The 22,102-nt window shown below is 41.8% G+C and overlaps 2 protein-coding genes and 1 pseudogene across 4 annotated transcripts; 2 read left to right on the forward strand and 1 right to left on the reverse strand.

Annotated features, from left to right (window-relative positions):
- Positions 1 to 3,880: 3,880 nt before the first annotated feature.
- Positions 3,881 to 13,315, forward strand: LOC136549441 (uncharacterized). Of its 3 annotated transcripts, none has more exons than XR_010781902.1 (11): positions 3,881 to 4,023; positions 4,236 to 6,665; positions 6,905 to 7,022; positions 7,102 to 7,193; positions 7,585 to 7,823; positions 8,161 to 8,247; positions 8,990 to 9,089; positions 9,807 to 10,020; positions 10,300 to 11,488; positions 12,270 to 12,402; positions 12,998 to 13,315. XR_010781902.1 is itself a non-coding variant. In XM_066540716.1 (10 exons), the coding sequence occupies exons 2-9, from the start codon at positions 4,305 to 4,307 to the stop codon at positions 11,463 to 11,465; spliced, it is 4,377 nt and encodes a 1,458-aa protein (XP_066396813.1). In that variant the 5' UTR covers positions 3,881 to 4,023; positions 4,236 to 4,304; the 3' UTR covers positions 11,466 to 11,488; positions 12,115 to 12,261. The 3 variants fall into 3 exon arrangements, 1 of the variants encoding a protein (XP_066396813.1); XR_010781901.1 differs by having other exon boundaries at positions 12,338 to 12,402; XM_066540716.1 differs by lacking the exons at positions 12,270 to 12,402; positions 12,998 to 13,315 and adding an exon at positions 12,115 to 12,261.
- Positions 13,316 to 15,413: 2,098 nt separating this feature from the next.
- LOC136550953 (small ribosomal subunit protein uS13z/uS13y/uS13x-like) lies at positions 15,414 to 17,868 on the forward strand. Its single transcript, XM_066542535.1, has 4 exons — positions 15,414 to 15,556; positions 15,651 to 15,811; positions 17,055 to 17,243; positions 17,546 to 17,868. Exons 1-4 carry the CDS (start codon positions 15,554 to 15,556, stop codon positions 17,649 to 17,651), a joined length of 459 nt encoding a protein of 152 aa, XP_066398632.1. The 5' UTR covers positions 15,414 to 15,553; the 3' UTR covers positions 17,652 to 17,868.
- A 1,827-nt stretch (positions 17,869 to 19,695) lies between these two features.
- Positions 19,696 to 21,682, reverse strand: LOC136548062 (uncharacterized; annotated as a pseudogene).
- Between the last annotated feature and the right edge of the window lie 420 nt (positions 21,683 to 22,102).

Genomic DNA, 22,102 nt, shown 5'->3' on the forward strand with positions numbered 1-22,102 from the left:
TTGGTCACTTTCTGCACCGACAACGTCCTTATTCCAAGATTTAACGGCGTCGTGCTTTTCAGTGGAGGCGCCTATGGTGACTTCTTAAATCTCGAGATTGCCGGCTCAGTCCTTTGAAGATGCTCATAGGGGTAGTATTTACGTACGTGTGTTCATAGGAGTGAATGTGCGTGCATGTTGTAGGTGTCTACGTTATACCGTGCAATTCTAAAAAAACTCTTGAAAACATAGGATGAAGCTGGAAACAACAACTTAAAGCAGGGGTGGATCCAACGGTGGGGCGGGGGGGGGGGGGGGGGGGGCTCAAGCCTCCCTACCCATACCGGAGCAGTGGAACCCCTGGAGCCCCCATGATTTTTTAGGCAAAATTCTATAGTGTAGGTGGGGCTGAGACATAAGATCGAGCAGTAGTCGGAGGTATGTGTTGTTCAGCCCCCTCCTCTAAAATTTTTCTTGGATCCGCTGCTGGCTTAAATGAGTTCCATTATCCGCACGACGGTAGGAGGAATAGAGTAGTGCTTGGATTCGCCCTCGTCTATTTTTATTTTATTAACCAAGCATGTATAGTTTCTCTTGCATATGTTTCATCTTCGTTATTTGATATATTTTCGTCTTAATCATGATTCAGATCTATTTTTTAAGTACGTGATCCTCGCTACTTTGTATCATAGCATACAACAAATTCGTTGTAGATGACACTTCAAAGATCCTAGATCAGTATGGGACCCATTAGGTACAACTCCGTTTTTATGCTCTAGCTCCCGGCACCAAAACAGCTTCGCACATGGGAGGACAGAAGCCATCCTCCTAGCAATCTGGTTTGTGTGGTTTCACCTGCTCTGGTGCCAGTGTGGGAGCCACACCAAACAAGTTCGTAGTGATAGGTGTGGTTCTTTTGTGTGTAAATTTAAGCAGTGAATGACACATATATAATGGAGTGAGCATAGTTCAATCGATTAGATGGAACATAACTCAACTGGTATTTGTCTAGACATAGCCCGGTGAACTTTTTTGGTAAACACATATGTTACTGAAGTTGTTAAAAATGTAATATTCAGAATTATCTATTCTTACAAAAATACTAGAGACGGCATTTTTTATGTGATAAACTTTACTAATTTTATGAACGTCGACTCAAGGTCAAAAACAATATTTTTTTCACATTTCGGATTGGTCTTCCAATAAAAACACTCCAAAGGATCTGTTTATGGTGACATCAGGTGTGCCATGTTTTTCTTAAATAAGGTTAAAGAAGTTACAGATACCTCTTTATTATATATAAGAAAATTGTACATAAAAAATAATCGTTTTCAATGCCTTACTTTTTATAAACTAGATAAGTGGGTGTATGATAGGGGCATAGTGTGAGCGTGCTAGTGTGGCGTGATAAATAGCGGTGTGTGTGCATATTTTGTCGAGGTGTCAGTGGCGTGACCCAAAGTGGAAAGAGAGCGCACACGGAAGAGAAGCTCGCTAAAACGGTGGAGCTCCTACTAGCCCTATAGCGAAGGTGGAAGGGGGTTTGCCAGCGGTGATGAGCCGTCGGGAAGAGCACGATATATAGATGTTTGGATGTCTTGATAGAAAGGTGAATATAGTCTAAATTAAAATTCTATAGGCTCTTACAAACACTAGGCAAATTGTGTTAGACCCAAAAAAGACCCTAATAATTCTACACCTAGCTATGTTTTACGAGCCCAAGGTGACAAGTCCTAATAGTTCTACCCTATTAATTGAAGAACAAACTAATCAAAACTAGAAAGTGATGCACACATGAGACAAGAATTTTTATACCATGCTTTGATGACTTGCCGGTTAGCTATGTCCACATTGAGGCAAGCTCAATGATCGCCGCTCCTCTGCCAAGGCTCAACCCCACCGGGTTGCCTCTTGGTTTTGAGACGGCTCCAATTACATAAGGCAGAACATAACTCAACTGACATAGCCCGGTGAACTTTTTTGGTAAACACATATGTTACTGAAGTAGTTAAAAATGCAATATTCATAATTATCTATTCTTACAAAAATACAAGAGATGACATTTTTTATGTGATAAACTTTACTAATTTTATGAACGTCGACTCAAGGTCAAAAACTATATTTTTCACATTTCGGATTGGTCCTCCAATAAAAACACTCCAAAGGATCTGTTTATGGTGACATTAGGTGTCTGTTTATGGTGACATCAGGTGTGCCATGATTTCTTAAATAAGGTTAAAGAAGTTACGGATACCTCTTTATTATATATAAGAAAATTGTACATAAAAAATAATCGTTTTCAATGCCTTACTTTTTATAAACTAGATAAGTGGGTGTATGATAGGGGCATATCCATGAGTGTGTGAGCATGCTAGTGTGGCGTGATAAATAGCGGTGTGTGTGCATATTTTGTCGAGGTGTTAGTGGTGTGACCCAAAGTGGAAAGAGAGCGCACGCGGAAGAGAAGCTCGCTAAAATGGTGGAGCTCCTACTAGCCCTATAGCGAAGGTGGAAGGGGGTTTGCCAGCAGTGATGAGCCGTCGGGAAGAGCACGATATATAGATGTTTGGATGTCTTGATAGAAATGTGAATATAGTCTAAACTAAAATTCTATAGGCTTACAAACACTAGGCAAATTGTGTTAGACCCAAAAAAAAGACCATAATAATTCTACACCTAGCTATGTTTTACGAGCCTAAGGTGACGAGTCCTAATAGTTCTACCCTATTAATTGAAGAACAAACTAATCAAGACTAGAAAGTGATGCACACACGAGACAAGAATTTTTATACCATGCTTTGATGACTTGCCGGTTAGCTATGTCCACATTGAGGCAATCTCAATGATCGCCGCTCCTCTGCCAAGGCTCAACCCCACCGGGTTGCCTCTTGGTTTTGAGACGGCTCCAATTACATAAGGCACTCTCCAAGCCTTTCTTTTTCTACTAGAGTGGTTCTTTTCCTCCTCCGGCGGGGATCAACCCAATAGCCCATCACAAATCACCTCCAGAGCATCTCACAATCTTCAGTCGGGTGCTTTAACGGAGTCCCGCTGCTCTAAGCCGTCTAGGTGGCGGTAACCACCAAAAGTAAAAAGGCAAAACCACATCAAACTTGATCTCCAATACCACTTAATACAGTCTCTCAAAGCAAATGCACTAGAAAACACTCTAATCTCCCCAAAGATGCAATCACTAGCAAATAAATGAGAGTGGGGAGTTATTTTGAGCTCTAACTGTAGAGAGATCTTGTGCTTTATTTGAGTTTGGTGGTAGATAATAATGACGAGTACGCGCACACTCGGTGGTTCGAAGGAGTTAATTCACTTAAACACGTAATAACTTGAGATAATTTTTTTTATATTTCATAATGGAGGCGGTACCTATTTTCAATGAGGATGCACACACATCTGCAAGATTTGTTATTGCATTTTGATTGTTGTAGTTTTGCCTTACCCCCACCTTTTTTCCCTTCTACTTAGTATGAATCAAAATGAGGACGGTTTGAGTTTATATATGGTATGCTTGTATGACACCTTATGTCCCAATTTCATTTCTTTATTTGATCCCTGCGTTTAATATGAAAAAAAAAACATCCGAGAAAAAAGAGAAAAAACCGATGGAAGTAGAAAACGAAGGCCATTCAACTTACCTTATAATCTGCATTATTCAACTTATTTTTTTAATCAGAACAATATTTTTCTCTCTAACGATTAACAATTTAGTGTTTTTCGGTCAGTTCGAACGAGGCCGAAGCTAAAAAAAACCGAGTCCAAAGCTGAGACGCAAAACGGCAAAACCACTGGCCCTACTGGGCGTTTATATCATCAAGTAACACGGAAAATTGTCAAATAAGCCCCTTCCCCATCTCCCGTTTTAATCCGTAGACCCGCCCCCCGGACGACGAACACGAGAAGCAGCAGGCCAAGCCAATCCGTCGGCTTCTCGCAGTCCCTCCCCCAAACCCCCCCGCGATCCCCGAAACCCTACCCTCCAGCGCCGCAACCCGACCGCTCCGCCGCCTCCCTCGCGCTCCCGCAATCCAGGTGAGCCCCGACTCGTCCCATCGCGCGGAATTCCGACCGGGAAACGCCCTCCCGGGCGGGCGGTGGCCGCGCCGTCGCGGATTTTCCTTTCTTTCTTTTACCTCGCGTTCTTATCTCGCGTTTTTTTTTTGTTGGGTTGGGGTTTGGATTGATATTGCTTGGGTGATGAGAAGTGACTTTTTTTTAAAAAAAAACCGTGGTTCTTGATCCAGGGCCGCCTGGCGATGGTTTTGGAGCGGGAGGTTTGAGCTCTTCTGGGGATCGGTTTTGCGAAGCTTTTGATGGGTTCGGACGGAGAAGGCCGCGGCTCGGAGGCCGCGCAGGCGAGCAGGCCGCGGAAGAGGCAGCTGGTGATGGAGTCCAGCGACTCCGAGGCCGACGAGTTCTGCATCTCCACGCGGCGGAATGCTAGTGGTGCCGCGTCGGTGGGCAATGCAGGTGCCGGCAGCCAAGGCAGTGGCGATCAGTCGGGGGCGAAACCCGTGGCTGCTCGTCCTGAGAAGGTTGCAGGGGTTAAGTCCAGTGATGGAGATGGTTCAGATAAGAAAACGGGAGATGAGCTGCAGAGCAGTAGTTCACAGCCTGCTGCCAAGAGGATCAGAGTTGAGACTGTCGATGGTGGTGGCAGTGGATGTAGTGGAGGTGCATCTAAGGGTGGAACTGGTGGAAAAATGCTGCCCCGGGGGCTCCCGACATGGCGGTTTGAGAGGCCAGAGGTAAGGGGAGGGCGTGTTCTGGATGACAAAGGTGGGGTGGGTATGAAGGCAAGCAGTGCCTCAAAAATGAAGGAGCAAGTATCGAGTTTGGGTGACAAGAGGAGACAGGTGGAGCTGCAGAAACATGAAAGACGGACGCCATTGAAGACTGATCAGGGCAAAGCCATCATTTCTGGCCAACAGGAGGTTTTAAGGTTGCAAGGGAAAAGGGGTGTTTTAAGGATATTGCCAAAGCATGATAAGGTGGCCAGGGATGCTGGTGATGGTAAGATTCTGTCGAGGCAAACTGAGGTGGATGGGGAGACTGGTAATGTTAGGATTCCAACAAAGAGAGGTGTTTTAAAGCTCCTGCCGAAGAACAATGGTGCGGCGACGGAGAGTAATGATTACAAGCTTGTGTCCAAGAAGGTTAATAAGGTGGATGAGGAAACTGGGGATGACAAGATGCCAATGAAGAACACCAAGGTGATTGATAAGGAAACCAGTGATGGCAAGACTCTTGCAATTACAACTAAGTTGGATGGAGAGTTTGGTGGCCATAAGGTGCCAATGAAGGACTGTACCGTGGACATGGAAACTGTTGCTGAGAAGTTTCAGCACAGGAACAGCAAGGCAGATGGAGAAACGAAAGAGAGATATAAAGGATATGAAGAGAAAAGTGGTGCCCCTGCAGAATTTCGGAAGCAGGATGCAAATGGTGAGAAGACAGTTGTGAGAAAGCTACTCTCTCCTGTTGCGCTGAGGAAAAGTGATCCAAGCGTAGTGGGAGTTTCTTTGGGCCAGAAAATGAAACAACAAAATTCAAAGCAACAACTGAAGAACTATTCTCTGAGCTTGAAAGATGATAGCACTAAATCAAGTGAACAGAAGAATCTGAAAAAGCGATTGCTTGAGCATAAAGGGTCGTCAGAGAGTTTGTCAAAGAAGGCACAATCGAAAGCTGTTGATCTGCAAGGCACATCTGGCCCTGTGCTCAACAAGCTTAAAATGAAGAAGCCAAGGGGAGGACCCCTCAACACACACAAGCAGGATCTCAGGAACAAGATAAAACGTGTGCTTTTAGATAATGGGTGGAAAATTGATCTAAGGCAGAGGAAAAACAAAGATTATGAAGACTCAGTCTATGTTTCTCCTGCCGGGGTTGGCTATTGGTCAATCACTAAGGCTTATGCAGTTTTCCAAGAACAGTTTCAAAATATGGGCCGCTCATCTAAACTTAATAATACTAAACCAGGTGCTTCAGATGCCATATCGAAGGATGATCTAGCATTGCTAAAAAAGAATATAGTTAAGAGAAGGACTAATAAAGAAATTTGTGGTGCTGAAAAGAAACCTGGGGTTAGCAGAAACAGAAGCAGAAGCTCAAAAGATATCCTTGCTAATGGAGGTTCTAGAAACAAGCATCAAAACAAGGAGAATAGGGTAAAAGATCGGAGATGTGGGCTTCTTGTCCGTGGGAGTACCCATGATACAGAGGATAACATGGATGGCTATATTCCATATGAATGGAAGCGTACAGTATATTCATGGATGATAGATCTGGGGGTTGTTTCTGAAGACATGCAAGTCAAATACATGAACAACAATAGAACCAGGGAAATGTTGGCAGGTAAAATTACCAGGGAGGGTATTTTCTGTGGGTGCTGTTCCAAGATTCTCACAATAGCGAAGTTTGAACTTCATGCTGGTTCAAAAGAGAAGAAGCCCTATGCAAACATCTTTCTGGAAGGTGGTAGGGTATCTTTGTTGCAATGCTTACTTGATGCATGGGAGAAGCACACACGATGTGAAAATAAGGGATTTTACAAGATAGATAAGGGCGAGGATGAACATGATGATACCTGTGCTATTTGTGGGGATGGTGGTGATTTGGTGTGCTGTGATCACTGTGCTTCCACTTTTCATTTGGATTGCTTGGGAATTAAGGTAAGCGTACAGATATATATGTGCTACAGAACTACTTTTGTTTGTTTCAAATAAATCTTGATGAGAGCTCTGTTGGGGGGGGGGGGATGCACCCCTAGATTGAGCGAGACTTTTGAGATAGCTGCTAGGATGGTATATTAATTTTAATTTGTTTCATTTTCTTATATACCTAGAATGTCTATTCTGTTTTTGGATGCTTTTATGTTTATTTAATTTATTTATGCTAATTGCCTCTGCAGCTCCCCTCTGGCGATTGGTATTGTCGCAGCTGTTTATGTAGGTTCTGTGGTTTTCCCCAAGAAAAGCCATCATCTTCTCCTGAGCTATTACTTTCTTGTTTGCAATGTTCAAGGAAATGTAAGACTTTCTACTCTGTGCATCCTTCTCTCTCTGTGCATCTGTACATTTCCTTACACAATAATTTTGCACTTCGCAGATCACCAAACTTGTTCATCTGGAACTGGGACAGATTCTGATTGTACCATACCTGGTACCTCTGATTGCTTTTGCAGTCCAGGATGTAGAAAGGTACAGAGTTTTTGCTTCAGTATTTTAGAGTTTATTGGGTAGCATACTATACAATATATTATAATGTTCATCCTGGATGATGATGCTTGATGCTTCTGAGCAGCATGGCTGACCTGAATCATATCCCTCAGGGGTTCTATTAAAGGACATTACCGATAAATCTCCAGCAAATTTGCAGCTGAAGCAACATATGAAAAGTATTTACCATGTTAATACAATTTGCCTTAGCATTCAATTAGCCCATGAAATTTCACATTTCCTTACACATCTCAGTTAATCATGGTCAACTGTCTTTAGAAATGTATTGTATCTGCTGTTTTTTTACTTGTCTATGTATGTTCTTTTTATAAACATGAACACTAAGGCTGTTCTATTCGTTGAAATAACGCAGATTTATAAACGACTAAACAAGCTTCTTGGGATAAAGAATCATATGGAGGCTGGATTTTCGTGGAGTCTGGTTCGCTGTTTTCCTAATGATCAGGCCGTGCCCCCCAAAAATAAAGAAAAAATGGCACAGTGCAACTCCAAGGTAGCCCTCGCTTTCACAGTTCTGGATGAGTGCTTTCAGCCACACATTGACGAGAGAAGTGGAATTAATATGATTCACAATGTTGCATATAATTGTGGGTAAGTATGCCTTCGTGCTCTTGATTCATTGTGGTTATACCTCCATAAAAGATCAAGATGAATGATTTTCCTGAGCTAGCTGCAATTGCAATGGACCAACAACTCTTTGGATCTAGGAACTTTGTTTCCTTACCCTTCACTTTTCTTTTGAGTCTGCAAGAGCATGTCTAGGAATTTGGAAGTACCTAGGGAGCTAGCTGTAACATTTCTAGAGCTGTCATTTCTGTCTTTGTATTCTTTGGACTCTACTTGATTGTTCATCACACAAATTTTCTTGAATTATTTTTCAAAATCTCAATATAATCACTTACTGAAATTCTGTAAAACAATGTTGCAGTTCTGATTTCAGTCGTTTAGACTTCAGTGGTTTCTATGCATTTATCCTGGAACGGGGTGATGAAGTAATATCTGCGGCATCTGTAAGGTACATTTGTATGTTCATATGCTGTTATATTTTGTTATACTAATTTCAGATTCACTCCTTGGTTGCAAGGAATTTCAGTGTTTGTTGGAAACTACTTGCTTCCTTGTTATGGACAAGGGCTAAGTGGGCAATGAAACAAATACTGTAACAGGGTTTGACACGAGTTTCTATAAAACCTTGCAAGTCCTTTGGTACTGTTAGCGCGTGGGCCCCTGGGCCGGCTCCACTTGCCATAACATGTAGATATGTGAATTATAGATGCAAATGTAGAATATAGTGTCTTTTTTTATCGGAAGGCAAAAGTTACGTGCATCCCAAGCCCCGAACCTGGCTAAATTGTTTTCCCTAATACTATTAAGCTTCTGCGTCAGAATGTCAGCCATCCCCATCTCCTGTTCTGATTATTCAAATCAAATTTTGCATGCAACATGTGTATACTGAAAATATGTGCTGAGGGTGCACTTTAGATGATACTTTGAGTCTCGCATGTTTACCATTTCACCATCAAGGTGTCCTGAAAGTAATTTGTATATACGTATAAGCATTAATCAACTGTTGTTTTTTGAAAACTTGAACTTTGTCATGATATTTGTTCCTTATTCATACCCCAAACAACTTCTACGTGTGACGTATAATGTGAAACCTACAAACTTGCCCCTCTTTTCTTGTTCTTGTTGTGAATTTATGAATTCTAACTTAGTTTCATTTCTAAAATGCTTCACTTTTTCCCTGCATGAATCAGGATTCATGGAACTGATTTAGCGGAAATGCCATTCATAGGCACAAGAGGCATGTATAGGCACCAAGGGATGTTGCGTCGACTACTGAATGGAATTGAATCGGTAATTTACTTTCCCTTCCCAGCTGTGCATTCGTGAGTACTAGAGCTTGCAGTCACTTGCTGTCAACTGTCATTTCTCCTTGTTCATACTTCACATGTCTTGCTTCTTGTGTCCTTTAAAGATATTTCTGCCTTGTTCTGTTCCAGACTACCAGTTTACCTTCACATAGGCTGGTGATGTTAACAGATTGGTTAATACAACTGTATAATTAGTCCTAGTTTGCAGAATTGTCTCTTCACATAGGCTGGTGATGTTAACAGATTGGTTAATACAACTGTATAATTAGTCCTAGTTTGCAAAATTGTCTTACTCATGTGCTGGTATCAACATGTCTCTTAGTCTTTCTTCAAAAGATTTGAGATTGTTAGATTTATCATCTCTACCCTAGTATGATTGCAGAATTGACTGGCATATTTTGAACATCTTGTTTTGTGCTATAACACAGCGTATTGCAATGTACATATGTAGATATGTATTCTGATTTGTCAAATGGTATCCATTCTATTGTATGCTTTGTGAGGCTAAGGAGATTTTGTATATAGCCTGCGGCAGTTTTCTACTTTCGTTTTTTTTACTTGTTGATGTTCAGATTCAGAAGAGCAGAACACGAACCTACTTGTAATCAGATCAAATTTTTTGTTTGTGTGTACACCCATGTTTGCATTCCTGTTTTCAGAACTTCTGACATGTTTTTGGGGTTAATTTATTATTTTGTAGGCCCTTTGTTCCCTCAATGTTCAGAAACTAGTAGTATCTGCTGTGACTGAAATGGAGAATACTTGGACAACTGTTTTTGGTTTTAAGCCTGTTCAACCTTCCAAGAAGCAAAGAATCAAGTCGTTAAATCTCTTGATTATGAATGGGACCGGTCTACTAGAGAAGAGGTTGCTGCCAACACAAACAGTTGATGGACAGGTCACTACCAAGACAGGTCTAAATACTAAACTGTTCCAAGAAAAGTTTTCTCTTTGTTCAGATATTGTGATGCTGTAGCTTTTTTTCTTCCTTCTTTTTGATCTGGTAATGCCGTAGTCCCATATCTGAAAAAGGGCGTACCCAGTGCAGAGAGCTCCCGCTCTGTGCGGGGTCTGGGGCGCCCTTTTTCAGATATGGGACTACGGCATTACCAGATCAAAAAGAAGGAAGAAAAAAAGCTACAGCATCACATGCCGTAGTCCCATATCTGAGCAATTCTTATTTGTTATTGCAGCTAATGCTGTTGGATCTGATAAGATGGATGCTAAAATGCTCAGTGAAGCAAGTGGATCTGTGACACCCGTTCATGTTTCTAGTGAACTTGATGCCTCTGACAATCTTGAAATTAAGCGTCATGAGAGTCCTCATCCTTTAGGAAACTCTGCAGACTTGACATTGGACCAGTCTCCTGCTGCAGAAGAAAATGAAGCTAAAATAACTATAGAAAGGACATCCCCGGTATCCATAGGTGATGGTAAGACAGTTAAGTTGCATACACTTCCAGGAGCTAATTGTGGAGTCAACATGCAGTGCATGGCTGAAGCAGAAAACATTCAAGAAGAGAAATACAAAGAAACCAATGGGAGATCGATTGCTGAAAATACTATCTCAGAACAGAAGTGTGAAGATAAATCTAATTCCAGTCATTCAAATTCACTTGCTACTCCGGTGACTGTGGATCAATGTTCTTGTTTATCTAATGAGATTGGGAAAGGTGAAAACCGTTTATCTAGTGAACTTTCTGTTGGAGCTGCTCCCATAACAGGCAAAACTGAATCTAATTTGACATCTGTCCATTGTGCTAATCAAGAGGATGAGAAAGCTTACGCAGCTCCTGTGGACACTAAAATACCTTTAGTCATTATGGATGAAAAGCCTGATAAGCATGAGTTTAAAACTATGGTTGTAGAGTATAGTCAAATCTCAATGGAAGCTAAAAGCTTGGAAGATAGAACTACTATTGTAAATGGAACCTCAAGGGATGCCTATAGAGATAAAGGTACTAATGAAGATCACAGTGCTTCTGCAGTTGACAGTGGAGTATCTGTGAAGTTATATGTTCAGCAAGTGGAGATTATTGAGGACAAAACTGGCTCACTTTTACCAGATTTGAAACACTCTTCTAGTTGTGAAGATATGTTGGTGACCTTGACTGAGTCAAAGTCACTTAAAAAGGATATGGTTGAAATGGATGATGCAACTATTAAGGTAGGAATGACTGGTGAGAGTTTCAATGAAGCAGGAATAACAGCTCCCGTGCTCAACATTTCAGATGTTGGTGAAAATGTGGTTAAGCCTACTCAAACTTGTGGGGAGGGTCAACTTCATGGAGAGGATGTCATATACAGTAATAACAGTATGGAAGATGACCTAGCTTCTAGAGAACCTGTTAATGCATGACCATTCTATTTTCTACTATAAAGGTATTGTTCTAGAGATTACAAAATATTTTATCATTCAGCTTATAAGTTTAAGAAAATTGTTCCTTACATTTGCACTTTCCATCATCACTGAGAAACTGAGAATACTTTCGGGTACGTGTTTTGTGGTACTTATGGATGCATATATGGTAGCTGTAGACAGCTATTATTAGTACATACCAACTTGTTGTATGACTTGAGTTCATATATTGGTCACCAGTAGATTTACCCTAGATGTTTAAGTTGTGGCAGCAACTTGTGAAGGCATGCCTCTAATGTAGTTATATAACTGTGTCTCTGTCTATGAATTGCTGTAGTTATAGTTAAGTTTCGTCTGAAATCAGGCACGAGTCATGAAAATGTCAGTTCACAGTTATGATCAAGCATCTGTAGAAATCGCCAAATCGGACAATCCTTATCAGAGCTTCTAAATCTCAGTTTTATTTTGGGAAAAAAACCTGGAAAAAGTTTCAGGCAATATTTTGAGCAGATGCATGTGCTTGATTTGAGCAAATTTTCACATGAATTCATAGGCACCAGGGCCATACACAGATATGCATCTTTTCTAGTTGCTTTTGATTCTAGGAGTTCTTTAACCAGTGTAATAAATTTTTTTCTGGAATACGCAGGAGGGCTGCGTATCATTGCATTAAGATAGGGAAAAGGAAGGCTCAAATAGCCAATACAAAACTCACACCACACCACACACACCTCGGGATTTTTTACTGTTACACGCGCCTGTTCAAAACAACCAGTGTAGTAAATCAACTCCCTCGTTTGATAGGAACTGTTTTGGTGGACATCAAGGATAGTTGGTAGTGGGTACTCATTGGTAACATTTATGGATAACAGTGCTCCCTGGATGGTCTAAAGGAGAGATTGTTGGGCTGGCGACTGGCGTGGATGAATTTTTGTTGGTAAGAAAATTCTTGATCACAAATATGCTTGGTCATGTTATGAATCTTATGTATGCTTTTGAAGACATGCAAATCATTAATCGCATGTAGCATGCACACATTGCAAATCTCAGCATCTGTTATAAGTTGTGGTTCAGATGTCCATCTATGACTATGAGCTTGAGCCATCTTTTTAAAACCAAAGAAATAATGTGTGAACAAAGATTGTAACAACTTCTGCCTCTCAATTGCATTGAGTCAGAAACTTGTTGGAACTGCTCCCAGTTGACACTTGTGATCTCCTTAGGCATTACAAGTCCACTTTACTAATGCTTATTCTAGTTTTCATTCGTCCTTGTCATGGTCAAGAACATCTGAAGCTCTGGGAAGTAGCGTGACTTGTCCATCCTGGTCCTTTCTTTAGATCACTCTGTGCTAGCTGATGAGCAACTGTTAAATAACCATTGCTAACTGTTACTTTAGATGGGAAACAAAATTAGGTCGATGCCGCTGTCTGTTTAAATTTCCTAAAATCATGTCAAATCCTTTGGCATTCAATTGCTTGTTCCTCACAATCTTTTAACTAAAAGGTCTTGTTTTTTATTTGTATTGACAGTGTGTGAGGCGCTGCTGGGAGCTGGGACGGTCCGTGAGAAGCATGGCACAGTTGGTTCTTAAGCTTTCCTGACTTTTGGTTCTTCTAGACTGTGGCTGTAGATCATGAAGCTTTCTTGACTTTTTGTTCTTCTATACGACCCACAATCTGGGTCAACATTTTGTTGTAGAGATATACATGTGTGGAAGTTTTCTGTTGTCCTCCTGGTTGACCCAAACTCCTTGTTAAGAGTTGGTACCCATGGTATGCATGTGGAATTTTGTTCCATGTACAGAAATTAGAGAAGAAAAGAAAAGCCATGTGTTAGTGGTTATAAGTTGTCGCTTGTTTGTCTGTGTAGCACTGTGAAATTACTTTCGTGATTGCAGGGCTGCAACCACGATTGTTCTGCTGCTTTACATGTAACGATAGTTCCCAGTGGGCGGTTAGTGGTTACTAGTAGCACTTAGCAGCCTGTCTGTTTTCTGTTTGATGGAAATGGAAGTGCAAAATCGCCTCTACATGTTTGCAGCGTGATTCGTGTGACAGACACTGCAGAGGATCAGCTGAAGGGTGATGGATGTAACCGAAGGAATGATGGATGTATCTGTAAATTTTTCTATCTGAATGGAGTTGATGCGCCCTTGTTGCCACATTTTGACTTTTCTAGCAGTCTGATCCAGCAATGTACCCATTTTATCTCTTAGGTTACTCTATTGGTTATAACTTATAACATACAGTTATTATTAGATGTCATGCTAGGCCCTGTTTGTTTCGCTGAAATTTGGCTTATGCCGATTTGTTGTGAGAGGAAAATAGTGTTTGTTCGCTGAAAAGTATTGCTGAACTGTTTGGATTCTAGCTTTGTAGTTTTGGCACGAAATGCAACAATTTAGCATCCATTTTAACAGTTTGGACCCACATTCATAGACACAACATACGAAATAATTAATTACTATGACAGCATTGTATATAGTAACATGATATCATGCATTGTAGATGTTATAGTGTTTGTTCGCTGAAAAGTATTGCTGAACTGTTTGGATTCTAGCTTTGTAGTTTTGGCACGAAATGCAACAATTTAGCATCCATTTTAACAGTTTGGACCCACATTCATAGACACAACATACGAAATAATTAATTACTATGACAGCATTGTATATAGTAACATGATATCATGCATTGTAGATGTTTTTTCCCTAATAATTCAATACTCTTCTTATGATGTGTCAGCATTGGATATTGGAGCATGATACCATGGATTGGGATTAGCCTTATATAAAACAAAGCCCTACTACAAAGTTTTATCTTGCACCACAACATTTCATGTTATCATTTTTGTTCTCGCCATCCAATGTTAAGCAGCCACCTCAAATCCTAGGGGTTTCGTAGAAATCATGCAGAAATTTCACAGGAATCAGTTCAATTCCACAGAAAAAACGCAGGGAGAAAATATTTTCCGCGTTCCAAACATACCCTTATTTCGAGGCAACAGAACAGGCCCTATCGAGGCAACAGAACACGCATCAAGCTGGAAAGTGCTGTCATGAGTACGATGCAACGCTTCTCTATTTCCCATGTCTTGTATTAGCTCCGTAGATCCCTACCAGCGAACCCCATGTCTGTTTGGGTGGAGACGTTCCAAGCTCATGTAGGCCACTAAAATTCAGCACGGGGGCAATGGTTTTGTTTGCCTTATTTCTGGACGGCCAGCGTTCTTGGAGACGCCGCGGAAATTGGGCTCCTCCAATCGGGTTCTTCAAATTCATGCTGCGTTAATTTATTTCTTTTTATTACTTGATGGATTAACATCTTGTGTGCTCTAATTTTCTTTGCAGAAAATTTCCCACCACCCACGATGCAGAGATATAGCAAATTACTTGCATTCACATCTCCAACTACTATAAAATCTGAAATCTCAAATGTACGAAATTATTCTACTCCCCATCAAACTCTTTAATGTTTATGCTTCTAATTTTTTTCCCAAATCCCGTGACAACACGGGGGGATTTACCTTTTTTTTTGAATAATTAACAATCCCAACAATAAGCATAATACAAATAGTGTTACTTTTTTAAATTTTTGTATCTTCTATTAAGAACAGTTACGGGAAATGGACTCATTCGATTTTTTTATTCTTAATATTCTGAAACTAATTTAAATTCAATCTTCAAATCATTCTCAAGAAAAAGTTAAACTTCAAATCAAATCAAGCAAAAAGGAAAACGCAGACGGCGTAGCCAGATACAAGAAAATCCGTCTAAAAAAAAAGCCAGATACAAGAAAATGATGGGCTAGATGTTCACTCCTGAGCCTTATGCTTTTGCCCATGCAGGCCCAAACTAGGCCAAAACAGTCCGTAAAGCCCACCCAACCCCTCTCCACATCTTCGCATCCATCCTAGCCGTCGATCCGCGTCCACTAGGGTTGCTTCCACCCCACCACACTCCCAACTATAAAGCCCGCCTCGCAACGCCGCCGCCGCCAGCGAGAGGAGAAACCCTACCCCCGCGCAGCCGCAGCCCGTCGCCGCCTCCAACTCCGGCGCGCGCCCGAGCTCCACCAGCCGCTGCCGCCATGGTAAGAGCTCCGCCCTATCTTCTTTTGTGGCCCCACTGAGCCGTCACGGATCGGCGATTGGTCTGACGCTCGGTTGGCGTTGTTGGCTTTGCAGTCGCTGATCGCGGGGGAGGACTTCCAGCACATCCTGCGTCTGCTCAACACCAACGTGGATGGCAAGCAGAAGATCATGTTCGCCATGACCTCCATCAAGGGTGTCGGCCGCCGCTTCTCCAACATCGTCTGCAAGAAGGCCGACATCGACATGAACAAGCGGTGAGTTCTCGATGGCTTTTTGCAGTTGGTTCATGTAGTGGAATGAGGAGGAGATGTAAGGGTGGCGTTGTCGGTGATTAGCATTGCGAATTGTGGATGGTTATTGTGGAGTTTGGCGTTGCCGGGGTGAGGGATCGACTCATTTGGACATGTATTGGGCTGCAGCTGTCTAGGTTGGACGAACAGTTTTTTGGGGGTTAGAATTTTAATTTAGATTAGAGGCCAGTCAAATTTCTTTAAAATATTAGGCCTTTGAAACTGTTTTAACGAATATAAGCAATGGATGATTTGTGCTTTTATGCGGAATTAAATACCCTTCTGTTGGACAGAAGGATAGATTTACAGTCTGATGATTTGGTTGTAATAATCATTTTTCTTTTTTGTGCTTGTTGTCATCAAGCTTATGTGCAACTTAGTTTAGCACCATTAATTTGCCAATTTAGCGGCTTTACTGATGAGCCTGCTGAAATTTGTTTCCAACATGGTGGGTGCATTAAAACCACTGCTAACTTTATCAGAACTGTTGACATGCATTCCTCAGCAATGATTTCATTTTAGGTACTGAAAGTTCATGCTGTAGCCATAGAGTACCGAGAACTCTGTTTTTGATCAGTTTTTGGTAAAAATGTCTGTTAATGTTTATTTTCTATTCAATGAAGAAACATGTTTCAAAGTTGTTCAGCTTCTGTACATATCCTGAATTTAGGATTGGCTTCGTTTTTGGACCTGTTGGACAATAGTTTTTTTTGCATTGGTATATGAGTATGATTATATGAAGATAAATTGTAAGGTTATAAACTGTTAAGAAATTAGATAAGGCCAATTTTGGTTGCCTCCATGTACAAGCTTGGCAACTGTGGAACATACTGTATCTACTGATTGTTTTCAGTAGTCATCTGTGGCTCAGCATGGATTGTAAGTTAGCATTTCTGACTACTTGGGAAAATGCAGTGAACCCCATTTGAAAATGTGTTTTAAAGCCTATGCCATCCATATGACTAACCAGTGTAGAATTGCGAATACTTGTCTAGGCTTTTTTTTTTTCAATGTTTCCAGTTTGCTCGTGTTTGCTGAAGTCTGAGATTGTTTTATTGCACCACTGTCCCAGTCCCACTAAATTTTAATTGTGCCATATTAGCCAACTGTGCCACTAGGATGTCAGTCTAATATTGCATGTTACTGCAGGAATGCCCCATTGCATGAAGTTGGGCACTGATGAATGATGATTATGTTTTTTGTGCAGGGCTGGTGAGCTAACCACTGATGAGCTTGAGCGCCTCATGACTGTGGTGGCCAACCCCCGCCAGTTTAAGGTCCCTGACTGGTTCCTCAACAGGAAGAAGGATTACAAGGATGGTAGGTTCTCTCAGGTTGTTTCCAATGCCCTTGACATGAAGCTCAGGGATGACCTTGAGAGGCTGAAGAAGATCAGGTCAGTCTATCATCACATTTTTCTGTTATTATTATTGATTGATGCTGTACTGCTATACACAAGTTAGCATGCACACATATTTATTGTCACGCCACTGTTGAAAAATATTAGTTGCATTTTCCTCTTTGTTAGTGCTATTCATGTTTTTCATAATTGTACACAGCCAATGTCTTTGCGGTGAAATCGTGTTCATCTATGTTCGAAACTGTTGTCCGCCCTTCACACCGAATATGCTTGTGATTGGAATATCTGTTTTTTGTTGTTGTGTTCGTTATATGACACAAAACCCTTGTGTTATCCAGGAACCACCGTGGTCTGCGTCACTACTGGGGCCTGCGTGTCCGTGGCCAGCACACCAAGACCACCGGGAGGCGTGGAAAGACTGTCGGTGTGTCAAAGAAGAGATAAGCTCCTTGAGGCATATTGGCCTATCTCGAGTGTCTTAGTATGCAGACATTTGTGCTTTGTTATGCTGCAGGATGTTCATTATCTGTAGGATAGATGAAGAGTTCTGCTTTCCGAGACTTCTATATATTGTAGCAATCCTTTGCTGCCTGTGTTCCAAGCGGGAATTGATTGTTCTCTGAAATGGGTAAAGTTTTATATGCTCTGTGAAATTTTGATATATCATCTGTTTTGGATTCCTGTGTTCCTGAATTGATCCTTGAGTGAAGTTGTGATCGATGAAGTGTTCGTAGTCGTCTAGTCTGGGCCCGTGGTCATTTGAATTAGCATCAATGCTTAATGTGTGTAAGCGAATGTCCATCATAATTAGGAACCAACTTGTATATCTTCTAAGCGATATCATTAAGTACCTGTATCAATCACCTTACATTCAAGTAGCCTTTTCCGTGGTCATTTGGACTTTGGTTGTCCAGTCTAGTTGGGCAAATACCTGTGCATTGTTCGTCGGTGATTTGGCTGATTGTCACGGTACATGATAAGCATTTTAATGACTTGTTTTGTGAGATTGTCCAGTATTTGTCCCGTGTTCTATAGATACGAAGTTTTGTCCATACAAGAATTATCATGATTTGTTTTGTGAGATTGATCATTCTAATCATTTGACTCGCATCGATATTAATGCTTTGGTGGCAGCATTAGCTGCATTGACAATCCTCGTCGCTATGAGACGTAATGTTGAGTGAATGAACACTGAACTGAAGCCTTCTCCAAAAATACAAATGCTGTGCTGGAGCTGAGGAATTGAGTAAAGGCCCTGGCAACCCATCCCATCCTTCCTTCAAAATAAATAAATAAAATAAAATAAAAAAATGAACGAATTAGCCGATAAATAGACTCAACGTATACGCCATTATCCAACATTTTGTGAATCCAAACATGAAATTCATTATTAATAACACCTATCCGTTGTTGCCTTGTTCGTTGGACTTGGACTGGAAGATTGGCGCTCGTGAGTTAACATTTTAGACGAAACCGGTCACGTACCGATATAGAGCTTGTTTGGATACCACAACTAATTACTAGATAGCTAAAAATTAGCCTAAATTAGCTCTATCTCATCCAAACAGGGGGTGGGCTAATTTTTAAGCCAAACCTCCAACTAGTCACTAGCCAACTAGCCAAGCAACCCCCTAAATCACATGCATATTGAATTGGGTACTGAATATGCTCATCGTTTGCAACCATTGCGGTCTACGGACCTTGCATAGGTATGATGGGGATAGATAAACAACAATGCCAAGCACTCGCCTACGTAATAGAGCTCTTCAAATCTTAATTTTGCAGTTCACATTAAGCATCAGTACAACTAAGATCACAGATTTATTCTAGAAGAACCTCCAAGCGGATGGATCAGATTCCATCAAACTGCCATAGAAATTCAACTTACATCCATCAGGAAACTGCACTGGCACTTGCTCAAGCACATGCAGCACACGTGTCTATCCAAAACATTTAGGTACAATGCCTAGGAGAACAATTCTCAGGCTCTGTTAGTTGCAACACATCTATCCCACGCTCTATCTAGTGGTGGTATGAACTTGAAGGCTTAAACTTGTGTACCAACTTAAGAACTTCCCAACCCTACAAATGACAAATTCAGTACAGTACAAAAACATACAAATTCAGTACTGTATAAAAACATACAATGCTTCTATACAGGGAGTAAAAAAGGAGAAATTCACACTCTTTAGTCTTTATACAGCTCAATAATGATGATGTCCAATTTTACACGAGGCCCTACTTGTGTGTAAACAAATACAGACATCACAGATTTTGCAACCAGCAATTGTTGTTTATTGGCATTCACCCCAAAATTGGTCAGCTAAAGCTGCTTCAAAATAGCTCGTGTTTGCTGAATCGACTACACTTCCAAGTAAAAGAGGAAAATTTTCTGCAATCACACACGGCATTAATTCCATATGTCATACTTTCACACATGAGTCAATAACATTCTCATAATTTGATTTCAAACTCCAAGTTCCCAAGTTCAAAGTGAGAGTACAATCCTGATTCAGTTTCCATCTTGCAGATGAGCCCAAGACAGCTTCAAACTAAGTAGCAAGCTACATATTTTAGAGATAAATAGTACTACTAATTATTCCCAATACCAGGGAACTAGAATGCATTTAGGCTTCAGAACAAGGCCAGCACAGCAGCAAAATCATGTAGAGAAATCGCACCAAAAACCATGCTTCTGTTCTAGTAATTTGCTTCTTGATTTAGAAGGCCTTGTACTTGTAATTTGAGCTTCTTATGCACTTGACATGCTAGACCCTGGCCCCTCATCTTTAGAGACCACAACATCTCCTGGCCCCTCATCTGTAGAGACAGCAACATCTCCTAGCCCCTCATCTCTAGAGACCACAACACCAGCTCCTGGTTCATCATCTGTAGAGACAACAACACTAGCTGCTGGTCCCTCATCTGTGGAGACTGTTCCCGGTGCTGCATAAGAAACACAAATACAAAATATGAGGAATCAATGGTAGCAATGAACATTGGATCTACACAAATCACACAAGAGACATCAAGTTTCCTCCGATAGACAACAAAACAGCACTGATTTATTATCCAGTTAATGGTCACGTATCCACAACATCATTAAGATGAACTCAAACTAGTCCAGATCAAGGAAAGTATCCTATTTGTATTTCTACAATGTTATCAAGAGACATTAGCATACAGGAGATGATTGAGGAACATATATATCATTAAAGAGTAGCATGAGGCTAATATTTGGACTGTAGATAATATATACGTAGCAGTAGGAGTACTCTAGTTTTTACATGAGGTTGAGATGTCACACTGACATAATGTTCTTTTCGCCGCAAAAAACACACACCATGTTGCTGGGCCCATAGCAATCCAGAATATTTTCATGTTGAACTAATACTTGTTGTGCAAATGGGCAAACTAAAAAACAATGAAATATATACCTGGGGTGCAGAAGCTCACATAGGGAACAATGCGACCCGAGCCTAAGACATTCCCTACCTTCTTGCTCCTCCCTGAGTTCAGATCAATAGTGAAATACCCAACACATGTCCTTAAGAAAATGACACCAGCTCCTGTCTCTGAAAAGCCAACCACCGAAGGTTTGTCAATGTTGGTTTGAGGTGGGAGTAGCGGATCACACAGGGCATCATCTGGGAGTAGAGCACGAAGCTGAATGAGTCTGCTTTCTACCCATCTTCCTTGCTCCCTTTGCCACACACAAAGTGTTGAGTTGATGATTATCTTGGCAAGTTCTAGCGTGCTGCCATCCTCTGTGGCAATTAGCAGACTGGGCGCCAGCACTCCTTGGCTGATCCAACATATTTGATGTGTCTGCAGGTCGAGCTTAAAGATGTTATCGATGCCTCCGATCTTGTAGTAGAAGGCATATATTCCCAACGAGGACACTCTTGTACATACCATAGGCAACATATCCTCCTTTCTCCGAAACAAAGATTGGGTCACTCCAGCTATCAGCCTCCGATGAGTAGAAACAAGAGAACTTCCGCCCTCCAGATCTTCCCACAAAGACGACCTTGAAGTGGCAGTCCAGATGGCTGCAGCCGTCGCCCACGGCGCAGGCCAAGGCGGCGTCCCAGTTAGCTATCCGCGCGCCTGGCTGCAGGACGGGCAGTTCCCACTGCTTGTTCTTTCTGGGATCCCACACCAAGAGGCCGAGACCGTCACCCTCCCGCTCCCGGGCAGAAAGCAGGAGGACGCGGCCATGCCTTGAGTGGATGGCTCGCACATCGCGGCGGTCAACCTGGGGCGGCAGAAACGACGACGTAGGGACGAAGCGGATGGAATTGTTGTCTTGGTTGTGTTAACTTTCTTTTTAGTCATGTTCAGATCGGGATATTTAGCATAGGAATAGGTGTTCGGGATTCACAGAGAGACAGAGAGAAAGGGGTGATAGGTAGCAAATCATCGAAAGCCGTAGTGGTCGAAGCTCCGGCCGGGATTTCGTTGGCGGACACCATCTGCGCGCCGGCAGCGACGTTCGGTGGAGAGGGAGTTGGCGCTGTGGCGTCCTCGGCGGCGGCGTGTGCGTCGGGGTGACGTTGCCGGTGTTGTGGTGCTTTCCGTCGCTGGCAGCGCCCCTTCTCAAGATCGGGTCTAAGGTTAGGATGTCGGTGGGGTGACTGGCGGCGCGGTGAACCTCGTACTGCGAGCCCCGACCCCCACCTTTCTTTTATAGCGCTGTGCGACGGAGGCCCACCAACCATGTAGGGTTGGGCGTCCCCGATCAGGGCGCGAGAACAAGGCCAAAAAGGCCGTTGGGCCTAACTGGTGGGAGATCAAACCTAACATTCTCCCTCTTGATCTCTCATCTATTCTTCGTTCTTTAATTTCATACTCAAAACTTTCAATTCATATTTTTCTTGCTTCCATCCTATTTC

The sequence above is a fragment of the Miscanthus floridulus genome, chromosome 4 (assembly GCF_019320115.1).
Source record: "Miscanthus floridulus cultivar M001 chromosome 4, ASM1932011v1, whole genome shotgun sequence".
Lineage (NCBI taxonomy): Eukaryota > Viridiplantae > Streptophyta > Magnoliopsida > Poales > Poaceae > Miscanthus > Miscanthus floridulus.